Genomic DNA, 13,519 nt, shown 5'->3' on the forward strand with positions numbered 1-13,519 from the left:
AGGATCCTTATTATATACCCGTACAGTAGGTGGCGGAATGCACATATAAATGTTGCGAACGCCATTATACCAAAGAAGAAGAAATAACACGTCATTTCCTTTATAATAAACTACGTTTATGGGCGAATTATAAAGCCAATCAAAAGGGTTTACATGTAATATGTATTCCGTAAAGTGTATTTTGCTATACGTATGTAGCTATTTTGTTTAGTTTGTGGGGAATGAAATACAATACTTTACACAGCGCATATAACTCTGATTGGTCAATATTTCAGATAGTACACTTATCAGCCAAGAAAATGCAAATGCGCTGAGACATAGGTTGTAAACAAAACACAAGGAAGGTGCCAAGCGTCAGCTGCACCTCAGCTGATCGGAAGTGGAGCGCGCAACCCCAAACCATTGAGGCTAACTTAGCTAGCTAGTGAGGGAGAAATGGCTGATACCATAGCTGATACAAGGAGGCTATTCTCCAAGCCTCAGAACTTGAATGACGCGTATGGACCACCTAGTAACTTTCTAGAGATAGACGTGAGCAACCCTGAGACGGTCGGTGTCGGCAGGACCAGGTTTACCACGTATGAAATCAGACTAAAGGTGAGCAAACCATTATCTTGCTCTTTAGGGCAATGAACCTGGTCATCTTGATAAAGGGGATTGCGTTTAGCAAGGGTCACACTAAGAGATGTGTACCAGTCAGATATTAATAATATTCAAACGGTCAAATCAGTTATAGTAGCTAACGTTAGTTAGCCAACCAGCTTTTAAACACGGGGTAACTAGCTAACGTTAGCTGTTGTTAGCATACTAGTTAGCCAACTACTTGATGCTTTAATTCAACTAACGCGTAGTTATAGTGACATTTAACCAATGCAGCTGTATATTAAAACAATTCAACTAATTCTAGTGAGGTTGTCAAAGTATTGATACATTGTATCATTGCATGGGCCTCCAGTTATTTACGATTTCCTAGCCAACTGTCTTGCTAATTGTTAGCTAGCTAGATGTTATCTTAAGGAATGTGTCGCCAATGGCAAGTTACAAATATGTTGTTGAAGGTGGGGGACTTGTTTGTGTCTTGTTTGCAAGAGCTCCACGTCAAACAAGTCAGGGAGCCATGTAGTTAGCTACAGAAGCGAATTTGTATGATCTACTTGCTAGGCTATATTTACTAAAGTAACGAACCGTTAACAAATCCTTGTTGTGCTCCAGCCACACCTCTGTCATCGGGTGTAAAGGGTAGATAATGGTATTTGTCACACACAGAAGTAAAGAGCTTGACAAGGGCGTATTTAAACAGTCCATGAGACGTTAATGTAAAGTCTCTACCTAGAAACCGAGCTAGAGCTCAGAGTCCAGCTCCCTCATTCAGTGAAGAAATGTCTCTTCTCTTATGCCCTGACTCAAATCAAATGTATTTATATAGCCCTTCTTACATCAGCTGATATCTCAAAGTGCTGTACAGAAACCCAGCCTAAAACCCCAAACAGCAAGCAATGCACGGTGGCTAGGAAAAACTCCCTAGAAAGGCCAAAACCTAGGAAGAAACATAGAGGAACCAGGCTATGAGGGTTGGCCAGTCCTCTTCTGGCTGTGCCGGGTGGAGATTATAACATAACTTGGCCAAGATGTTCAAATGTTCATAAATGACCAGCATGGTCAAATAATAATAATCACAGTGGATGTCTAAGGTGCAACAGGTCAGCACCTCAGGAGTAAATGTCAGTTGGCTTTTCTCTACCGCTCCTGCTGTTTCTAGAGAGTTGAAAACACCAGGTCTGGGACAGGTAGCACGTCCGGTGAAGAGGTCAGGGTTCGATAGCCGCAGGCAGAACAGTTGAAACTGGAGCAGCAGCGTGGACTGGGGAGAGCAAGGAGTCATCATGCCAGGTAGTCCTGAGGCATGGTCTTAGAGAGAGCATACTTAAGTTCACACCGGACACTGGAGAAATACTCCAGATATAACAGACTGACCCTAGCCCCCCGACACATAAACTACTGCAGCATAAATACTGGAGGCTGAGACAGGAGGGGTCAGGAGACACTGTGGCCCCATCTGATGATACCCCGGGACAGGGCCAAACAGGCAGGATATAACCCCACCCACTTTGCCAAAGCACAGCCCCCACACCACTAGAGGGATATCTTCAACCACCAACTTACCATCCTGAGACAAGGCCGAGCATAGCCCACAAAGATCTCCGCCACGGCACAACCCAAGGGGGGCGCCAACCCAGACAGGAAGGCCACATCAGTGACTCAACCCAATCAAGTGACGCACCCCTCCTAGGGACGGCATGGAAGAGCACCAGTAAGCCAGTGACTCGGCCCCTGTAATAGGGTTAGAGGCAGAGAATCCCAGTGGAGAGAGGGGAACCGGCTAGGCAGAGACAGCAAGGGCGGTTCGTTGCTCCAGTGCCTTTCCGTTCACCTTCACACTTCTGGGCCAGACTACACTCAATCATAGGACCTACTGAAGAGATGAGTCTTCAATAAAGACTTAAAGGTTGAGACTGAGTCTGCATCTCTCACATGGGTAGGCAGACCATTCCATAAAAAATTGAGCTCTATAGGAGAACTCCAACTGTTTGCTTAGAAATTCTTGGGACAATTAGGAGGCCTGCGTCTTGTGACCGTAGCGTACGTGTAGGTATGTACGGCAGGACCAAATCGGAAAGATAGGTAGGAGCAAGCCCATGTAATTCTTTGTAGGTTAGCAGTAAAACCTTGAAATCAGCCCTTGTCTTAACTTACCTACACTGGCTTCCTGTTAACACTGGAGTAATATGATACATTTTTTTGGTTCTAGTCAAGATTCTAGCAGCCATATTTAGCACTAACTGAAGTTTATTTAGTGCTTTATCCGGGTAGCCGGAAAGTAGAGCATTGCAGTAGTCTAACCTAGAAGTAACAAAAGCATGGATACATTTTTCTGCATAAATTTTGGACGGAAAATTGTGCAATGTTACGCAGATGGAAAAAGCTGTCCTTGAAACAATCTTGATATGTTCGTCAAAAGAGAGATCAGGGTCCAGAGTAACGCCGAGGTCCTAAACAGTTTTATTTGAGACGACTGTACAACCATCAAGATTCAACAGAAGATCTTTGTTTCTTCGGACCTTGAACAAGCATCTCTGTTTTGTCCGAGTTTAAAAGTAGAAAGTTTGCAGCCATCCACTTCCTTATGTCTGAAACACAGGCTTCCAGCGAGGGCAATTTTGGGGCTTCACCATGTTTCATTGAAATGCACAGCTGTGTGTCATCCTCATAGGAGTGAAAGTTAACATGTTTTCGAATGACAGCACCAAGAGGTAAAATATATATATATATACTGCTCAAAAAAAATAAAGGGAACACTTAAACAACACAATGTAACTCCAAGTCAATCACACTTCTGTGAAATCAAACTGTCCACCTAGGAAGCAACACTGATTGACAATAAATTTCACATGCTGTTGTGCAAATGGAATAGACAACAGGTGGAAATTATAGGCAATTAGCAAGACACCCCGAATAAAGGAGTGGTTCTGCAGGTGGGGACCACAGACCACTTGTCAGTTCCTATGCTTCCTGGCTGATGTTTTGGTCAGTTTTGAATGCTGGCGGTGCTTTCACTCTAGTGGTAGCATGAGACGGAGTCTACAACCCACACAAGTGGCTCAGGTAGTGCAGCTCATCCAGGATGGCACATCAATGCGAGCTGTGGCAAGAAGGTTTGCTGTGTTTGTCAGCGTAGTGTCCAGAGCATGGAGGCGCTACCAGGAGACAGGCCAGTACATCAGGAGACGTGGAGGAGGCCGTTGGAGGGCATCAACCCAGCAGCAGGACCGCTACCTCCGCCTTTGTGCAAGGAGGAGCAGGAGAAACACTGCCAGAGCCCTGCAAAATGACCTCCAGCAGGACACATGTGCATGTGTCTGCTCAAACGGTCAGAAACAGACTCCATGAGGGTGGTATGAGGGCCCGACGTCCACAGGTGGGGGTTGTGCTTACACCCCAACACCGTGCAGGACGTTTGGCATTTGCCAGAGAACACCAAGATTGGCAAATTTGCCACTGGCTCCCTGTGCTCTTCACAGATGAAAGCAGGTTCACACTGAGCACGTGACAGACGTCACAGAGTCTGGAGACACCGTGGAGAACGTTCTGCTGCCTGCAACATCCTTCAGCATGACCGGTTTGGCGGTGGGTCAGTAATGGTGTGGGGTGGCATTTCTTTGGGGGGCCGCACAGCCCTCAATGTGCTCGCCAGAGGTAGCCTGACTGCCTTTAGGTACCGAGATGAGATCCTCAGACCCCTTGTGAGACCATATGCTGGTGCGGTTGGCCCTGGGTTCCTCCTAATGCAAGACAATGCTAGACCTCATGTGGCTGGAGTGTGTCAGCAGTTCCTGCAAGAGGAAGGCATTGATGCTATGGACTGGCCCGCCCGTTCCCCAGACCTGAATCCAATTGAGCACATCTGGGACATCATGTCTCGCTCCATCCACCAACGCCACGTTGCACCACAGACTGTCCAGGAGTTGGCGGATGCTTTAGTCCAGGTCTGGGAGGAGATCCCTCAGGAGACCATCTGCCACCTCATCAGGAGCATGCCCAGGTATTGTAGGGAGGTCATACAGGCACGTGGAGGCCACACACACTACTGAGCCTCATTTTGACTTGTTTTAAGGACATTACATCAAAGTTGGATCAGCCTGTAGTGTGGTTTTCCACTTTAATTTTGATTGTGACTCCAAATCCAGACCTCCATGGGTTGATAAATTGGATTTCCATTGATTATTTTTGTGATTTTTGTTATTAGCACATTCATCTATGTAAAGAAAAAAGTATTTAAGATTATTTATTTCATTCAGATCTAGGATGTGTTGTTTAAGTGTTCCCTTTATTTTTTTTGAGCTATATATATATATATATATATATATATATTAGTGAAAACAATAGTGGTCCTAAAACGGAACCTTGAGGAACACCGAAATGTACAGTTGATTTGTCAGAGGACAAACCATTCACAGAGACAAACTGATATCTTTCTGACACATAAGATCTAACCAGGCCAGAACTTGTCCGTGTAGATCAATTTGGGTTTCCAATCTCTCCAAAAGAATGTGGTGATCGATGGTATCAAAAGCAGCACAAAGGTCTAGGAGCACGAGGACAGATGCAGAGCCTCAGTCTGACACCATTGAAAGGTAATTTACCACCTTCACAAGTGCAGTCTCAGTGCTATGATGGGGTCTAAAACCAGACTGAAGCATTTCGTATACATTGTTTGTCTTCAGGAAGGCAGAGAGTTGCTGCGCAACAGCTTTTTCAAATAATGTTGAGAGGAATGGGAGATTCGATATAGGCCGAATTTGTTATTTTAATTTTTTTAATATATTTTTTTATTTTATTTTCTGTGTCAAGGTTTGGCTTTTTTAAGAGAGGCTTTATTACTGCCACTTTTAGTGAGTTGGGTACACATCCGGTGGATAAAGAGCCGTTTATTATGTTCAACATAGGAGGGCCACGCACAGGAAGCAGCTCTTTAGTAGTTTAGTTGGAATAGGGTCCAGTATGCAGCTTGACGGTTTAGAGGCCATGATTATTTTCATCATTGTGTCAAGAGCTGTAGTACTAAAACACTTGAGTGTCTCCCTTGATCCTAGGTCCTGGCAGTGTTGTGCAGACTCAGGACAACTGAGCTTTGGAGGAATAGGCAGATTTAAAGAGTCTATCATTTGCTTTCTAATGATCATGATCTTTTCCTCAAAGAAGTTTATGAATTTATTACTGCTGACGTGAAAGCCATCCTCTCTCCGGGATGCTGCTTTTTAGTTAGTTTGCAACAGTATCAAAAATACATTTCGGATTGTTCTTATTTTCCTCAATTAGGTTGGAAAAATAGGATGATCGAGCAGCAGTGAGGGCTCTTCGATACTGCACGGTACTGTCTTTACAAGCTAGTCGGAAGACTTCCAGTTTGGTGTGGCACCATTTCCGTTCCAATTTTCTGGACGCTTGCTTCAGAGCTCGGGTATTTTCTGTATACCAGGGAGCTAGTTTCTTATGACAAATGTTTTTAGTTTTTAGGGGTGCAACTGTATCTAGGGTATTGCGCAAGGTTAAATTGAGTTCCTCAGTTAGGTGGTTAACTGATTTTTGTCCTCTGACGTCCCTGGGTAGGCAGAGGGAGTCTGGAAGGGCATCAAGGAATCTTTGGGTTGTCTGAGAATTGATAGCACGACTTTTGATGGTCCTTGGTTGTGGTCTGAGCAGATTATTTTTTGCGATTGCAATCGTAATAAAATGGTGGTCCGATAGACCAGGATTATGAGGAAAAATATTAACCCCTGTGCGACATCCAGTGAAAAATCATATCGCCATTAGCGTAACAAAATTGTATAAATTTTAAATTATTATTATTATTTTTTAATTATATCGTTTTATAGATACACCTCTCCTGAATCGAACCACGTTGTCCGATTTCAAAAAGGCTTTACAGCAAAAGCAAAACATTAGATTATGTTAGAGGAGTATATTGTAAAAGTAGCCCATAGCCATTTTCCGACCAACCACATGCATCACAAATAACCAAAAAACAGCTAAATGCAGCACTAACCTTTGACAATCTTCATCAGATGACACACCTTGGACATCATGTTACACAATACATGCATTCTTTTGTTCGATAAAGTTCATATTTATATATAAAAACTGCATTTTACATCGGTGCGTAATGTTGACTATTTTCCCTCAAATGCATCCGATTGAAACAGAGCTACAATTTACTAAATTACTATTCGAAAACATTTTTTAAATGTAATATTGTCATTCTAAGATTTATAGATGAATATCTCTTGAAAGCACCTGTAATGCCAGATTTAAAATTAACTTTACTGGGTAATCATACTTTGCGATGAAAGGGTATGCGATACTCTGAAAAATAGGCTAACGTTACAGGTCAGCGCTATCTTGGAACAATCGCATATCACATCTAGTCTTGTATACTATTGTCAATAATCCCTTACCTTTGGTTGTCTTCATCAGAAAGCACTTCCAGGAATCCCAGGTCCACAACAAATGTATTTTCGTTCGAAAAAATTAGTCCTTTATGTTCCAAGAGCTTGTTCTTGTTAGCGCGTCTGAAGGCTGATCCAAATGCTCCGTCGGCCACGGCACAGCCATTTCGAGAAAATGCATTTTTTTCCCATTTAGGTTCGTTCAAACATGTCAAACGTTGTATAACATAAATCTTCAGGGTGTTTTTCAACAAGAGAGCCAATAAGATTCGAGGGGGACGATTGCATTGTGTTTCAAAACGTTTCGAAAGGGGAGGGTAACCAGGGGCGCCGGCGTCATAATGGTGATGGCCCTCTCCGTGTGACCACGTTCCACAGCTTCTCATTCATTCAGTTTTAACAGTAGGAGACTCAAACCACTTTGTAAAGACTGGGGACATCTAGTGGAAGCAATAGGAAGTGCTCAATGAACCATAGCTCACGGTGTGATTAATAGGCAACGTGATGAAGTTGAGTTCGCAATTCAGAATTCCACTTCCTGTTTCGATCTGTCTCGGGGTTTTGACTGCCATATGAGTTCTGTTATACTCACAGACACCATTCAAACAGTTTTAGAAACTTTAGGGTGTTTTCTATCCACAAGTATTAATTATATGCATATCCTAGCTTCCGAGTTTGAGTAGTAGGCTGTTTAAAATGGGCACGAATTTTTTTCAAAATGCGCTGTGGCGCCCCCTATCCTAGGCGACCATCAAGAGGTTAAGATCCACAACATTTATTCCATGGGACAAAACTAGGCCCATGGCCCAAAACTCAGATATTGAGCAATACAGATTACCCCAGTGTTTTTCCCTTCCCCTCTGTTAGTCTGAGCAATACTATTCCAGTGAAGGGTCTCTGTGTAAACTTCAGTGTATTGAAATTGTACTGGTCTGCTTCTCTGGAATGAAGACATGATGTTGAGCAGGCTCAGCATCTGCGAGCCCCACAGACCACTCACCCACCCCAAGCATTTCCTTCCTGCTCTGCTGAGTAAAGGATGGGGGGGTTAAACAGGACAAAATGTATGTCATCACAAAGCCAGACCTCAGGTCCTCCAATTCTCTCCTTGCTTCCCACCGGTGGGGAGAGGACAGTTGGATTGGAATCAAAGAACCATTTTTGACATTCACCTTTGGTTTGATCCATGTTTTATAAACTCCACTATTAAAATCACTCTGCAACAACTGTTGAACCCTCAAATCAGCTGAAGGTGCTCTTGAGTGCTTGTAGAGAGAATTAAGTTACTCAAAGTATCATCATGACAATTAAGATGAGGACAGACAATGCATGGGGTATAACACAATTTTAAGAAAATATATTTTTGAACATGTCTGGTGCTTGTTCTCATGTTTTTATGAAAACTAAAGCAAACCAACTGAATACGGTTACCAACGCAACAACACTTTCTTATAGAATATACTGTTTTTCATCCTCCGCTTTTATCATACGTTTCACACCACTCTTTCCGCCACCTACACAATGTGCAGAATAGAAAACAAATGTCAAATGACCAGATTCATTGCATTTGAGGCAGTACATCAAGAGCTAAGCATGTTATCACCGTACGACCCTCAAGCCTGTCTGATTGTCTGGTCTGTCTCTCTGTTGTTGTTTGCCTCTGTGTCTGTCTGAAGCCTTGGCTGACGGCCCCCATGGTTATTAGTACTGTAGTGGTTTAGCCCCTAGCAGTCCTGTGGTATTTATAGCTTTCTCCTACCTAAAGAAGCCAGAGCGAGAGAAGCCTGTCTGTAGGCATTCGGTCTGAATGTAAGGCTACTGTTCTTGATTAGCGTGTAATAATTAGCATATGCGTGTAATCAGCATTAATTGTGTGCTTCGTAGCCCTCCTTGACCCTGCTTTGCATAAGAGCATGGAATAAGAGGAGCATCCCTCACTTCTCAACAAACGTGGTCTCAACTTTTCTTCGCTTCTCTCTTCATTCCTTTCTTTTCCCTTTCTTTAGAAACTTTACTCCCGATTCTAAAGGTGTTTCAGCTATAGCGAAAGGCCTGCCTGGTACCTTGGTGAGCCTGGAATGCTTTGCAGAGTTAGTGTTTCAGGTTCCCTCACCACTTAGCTATAATATTATTTGGATCGCCCCGTCCCACGTCCCGTCTCCACTCTCCCGGTGCAACTCATCCCCCCCAATACGGCCATACTGAGAGAGCCTTCTTAATCCCCTCATTGAGAGGGGAGAAGAATGGATCAGGCCGGTGGGTAGGGGAAGGCCCCCCCTGGGAGGCCACGAAGGCACTCCCTCGCTCTTCTACCATATCCCTCCATCTCCAACGTCCTTCGCCCGCCCTTCCTAGTGAAGAGAATAGTCACCTTGGCACACGATGACTCTTTAAAGTCTACTCGTATGACAATTGACCTTTTAACAGGTGAAATGTGTGCTCTACCTGCACCAGCAGAGGCAGGGGTCAGGCAGGTCACCTCTTCACTGCAATGCCTATAGGCTAGCTTCTATACTTTGAGTTCATGTTTCTTTGGTTCGTACTACTCATTCTAGGTCTCTGTCCCAACTTCAATATCTGTGGTAACTGTTGCACAACTCTTTTAGACAAGTAGTAGGCCTACTGTAGCCTAAGTAACAATCATTCAATGTCTTGGTTTGGTAGTATACATTTTTTGTTATTACGGTTTTCACTGATATGGTCATATGACATTTCTTTCATGACCAGTGCAGTGGTCATTTTATGGTCACTCGCGTGGCGTATTTCATGATGAAAGGTGACTTATTATGGTCACGTGACAAAAAGTCGCGGTGAGAGCGTGTGTGGTCAGTTAGTGGTCGTTTAGGCCTATCGTTTAGGCCAGTTTCTATGCTAAAACCAGTGTCATGTCCTCAAGTTAACCTACAATTCGCGTGTCCAGACTCGTAAACCTGAGAAATATGGTCTTTCAAAAAACAATGGAATGTCATCTTTGGTCTTTCCATTTGTCATTTGTTATATTTGAAGTGTGCCTTCTGCCTATCGTATGTAGTTTAAATAATCCCCCTGATAATAGAAGGCTATTGCTTATAGGCCTACATTTTGTGGACAACATGTTGGATAGCCTAATTTTAGTTCGCTTTCCAGTTAGTTCATCCACAGGCTTTAGTTGTTGTTTTTTATTTTTTATTTTATTTTTTTCATTCCTTGAATGGTTTTCAGTTGGGTGAAGGACTTCTCTCTCTCTCTCTCAGCAGAGTAGTGTATTTGTTTTCTAACTCAACAAACGGGAGGGGGGGTGGAAGCTTCGCCACCAACATTAGACCTTGCCTTTGGTAGCCTCCATCTCCCCTTTCAGAGAGCACACACTAGAGAGAATGGACTTTTGGATCTCACTTTATTTATGGACAGATGGGAGCATATAAAAAGGCCTCTTACAGCTTTCCTTTCCCTTTCCTTTCTATTTGGGGTGGAAAAACTTTTTGGCCATTAATAAAATAGGGAGGGGTGTGGGTGGCTTGTCAGGCACAGTCAAGTGTAATCCAAAATCAACAGGATCATATCTGACAACTATTTTAATGGAAATGGGGAACATATTGTATCAAGGCTACCATGTCCTACTTGAAATGACAGTATCAAAGTGAGAGTTGATACTATGGCAACAAAGCAGCTTTCTGCCAGCTAGGCGAGTCGGAGAGGAGAGAGGGAAGGCTGTCCGAGCTGTAGGGGCGAGAGAGAGTAAGTGAAAGTGCACAAAGAAAACGATAGAGTGAGACCGACGGACTCAACGCCATTGTTCCCCCCCCTCTCTTTCCCTTTTGGAATAAGATATGATGAGATGGTATTGTTCTGCCATTTTTCATACTTTGTATTTTTAAAAGGGACAGCTAGGTAAGAAGGGTGAGGGGGGGGGTAGGGATGTGGCACTCTAAAAGTTGACTTAATCCATCCTACTAAAATCTAATGCGTAGGCGGCCTTCAACCATTCTCACAGGAGAGGGGTGACCTTTCTCTCTCTGCCCCCCCCCCCAGTTTTTAATTACCTATGGTATTGTCACTTAGAAATGTCCTTGTTTTTGAAAGAAAAGCAAAAGAAAATAGTCCATTAAAATAACATAAAATTGATTAGTAATACAGTGTAGACAATCACTATTGTAGCTGGAGACGGCAGATTTTTTTATGGATATCTACATAGGCGTACAGAGGCCCATTATCAGCAACCATCACTCCTGTGTTCCAATGGCACGTTGTGTTAGCTAATCCAAGTTTATCATTTTAAAAAGGCAGCTTCATTAAATAGTACCCGCAAAACACCAGTCTCAACGTCAACCGTGAAGAGGTAAAAAATGATATATATTTTTTTTAAACAAGGACATTTCTAAGTGGGCAAAAAAATGGGCTTTTCTTTAAAAAAAAAGGACATTTCTAAGTGACCCCAAACTTTTGAACAGTAGTGTCTATATAATATATTTTTTTACAATAAATGCATAATGTTGGTTTAATGCTGTAACACAAAATAAAACGATGAATAAAAGCCCATTACTGCTAATCACTTACTAACCTTAATTTAACCACATTAGTGCAATTCCACATTAATAGAGTGAAATATGTAAAGTTTTCTGTAGAAATTGTCAAAAGTAGTCCTTGTGCATAGAGTTGTATGGTTTGTTTAACTTTGCAATAATTGTTTTTTGTTTGACATCCATTTAAAGGGAAACATCTGAGTGTGTGTGTGTTTTGAAATTCTTTTAATTGAATGACTTTCTTTTTTTCATTCAAAGTAAAGTTTGTTTCCCATTAGTAAAATTCCTGTGAAGGTTGCCACTTCACCTTTTGGAGGGAACAATGTTAAAGGGGAACTGCACCCACTGATTTGGCCTTGTGTTTTAGCCTGCTCCTCAAGAAATGCTGGCAGCCACGACAGAAGCCAAACATGAGATTGCTTGGGGTCACTTTAATAATGTTTACATACTGTTTTACCCACTTTATATGTATATACAGATCCTCAAAAAGTTCTACAGCTGCACTGTCGAGAGCATCCTGACCGGTTGCATCACCTCCTGGTATGGCAACTGCTCGGCATCTGACCGTAAAGCGCTACAGAGGGTAGTGTGTACAGCCCAGTACATCACTGGGGCCAAGCTTCTTGCCATCCAGGTCCTATATAGTAGGCGGTGTCAGAGAAAAGCCCCAAAAATTGTCATTGTTCTCTCTGCTACTACACGGCAAGCGGTACAGGAGCGCCAAGTCTAGGACCAAAAGGCCCCTTAACAGCTTTTAGCCCCCCAAGCCATAAGACCGCTAACAGTTAATCAACTGGCCACCGGACTACTTACATTGCCCCTCCCCTCTATTTGTTTTGTACAATGCTGCTACTCGTTGTTGATTATCTATGCATAGGCACTTCACCCCTACCTACATGTACAAATTACCTAGACTAACCTGTACCCCCCCACATTGACTCTGTACTGGTACCACCTGTATATAGCCTCTTTATGGTTATTTTAATGTTACTTTTCTTTTACTTTTCTTTCTTGTAACTTTAGTTTATTTGGTAAATATTTTCTTAACCAACAATGCAGTTCAAGAAGAGTTAAGGACTTGTAAGTAAGCATTTCACGGTAAGGTCTACACTTGTTGTATTCGGCGCATGTGACAAATAAAGTTTGATTTGATTATACTGTATTCTAGTCATGGCTCATCCTATATAACTACTGTTGTGCACATTTTTTCTATTCATATACTATCCATACACACCATCATATGTATATATACAGTGCCTTAGGAAAGTATTCAGACCCGTTGACCTTTTCCACATTTTGTTATATTACAGCCTTATTCCAAAATACATTTAAAAAATCCTCAGCAATCTACTTACAATACCCCCATAATAACAAAACGAAAACAGAAGTACCTTATTTACAAAAGTATTCAGACCCTTTGCTATTAGACTCGCAATTGAGCTCAGGTGCATCCTGTTTCCATTGATCATCCTTGAGATGTTTCTACAACTTGATTGGAGTCCACCTGTGGTAAATTTAAATTGATTGGACATGATTTGGAAAGGCACACACCTGTCTATATAAGGTCCCACAGTTGACAGTGCATGTCAGAGCAAAAACCAAACCATGAGGTCGAAGGAATTGTCCATAGAGCTCCGAGACAGGATTGTGTCGAGGCACAGATCCATCATTCGTAAATAGATGTTTGGAACCACCAAGACTCTTCCTAGAGCTGGCCGCCCGGCCAAACTGAGCAATCGGGGGAGAAGGGCCTTGGTCAGGGAGGTGACTAAGAACATGATGGTCACTCTGACGGAGCTCCAGAGTTATTTTATGGAGATGGGAGAACCTTCCAAAAGGACTATCTCTGCAGCACTCCACAAATCAGGCCTTTATAATAGAGTGGCCAGACTGAAGCCCCTCCTAGTAAAAGGCACATGACAGCCCGCTTGGAGTTTTCCAAAAGGCACCTAAAGACTCAGACCATGAGAAACAAGATTCTCTGGTCTGATGAAACCAAAATTGAACTCTTTG

The 13,519-nt window shown here is 42.8% G+C and overlaps 1 protein-coding gene across 1 annotated transcript in view; it reads left to right on the forward strand.

Annotated features, from left to right (window-relative positions):
• Nucleotides 1-387: 387 nt before the first annotated feature.
• The window catches only part of snx3 (sorting nexin 3), a 33,343-nt gene continuing 20,211 nt past the window's right edge, over nt 388-13,519 (forward strand). Inside the window, exon 1 of the mRNA NM_001141411.1 lies at nt 388-597. Within this exon, the coding sequence (NP_001134883.1) occupies nt 436-597 (162 nt within the window). The 5' untranslated portion in view covers nt 388-435. The remainder of the gene's footprint in view (nt 598-13,519) is intronic.

Source organism: Salmo salar, chromosome ssa15 (genome assembly GCF_905237065.1).
Source record: "Salmo salar chromosome ssa15, Ssal_v3.1, whole genome shotgun sequence".
In the NCBI taxonomy this organism is placed as follows: domain Eukaryota; kingdom Metazoa; phylum Chordata; class Actinopteri; order Salmoniformes; family Salmonidae; genus Salmo; species Salmo salar.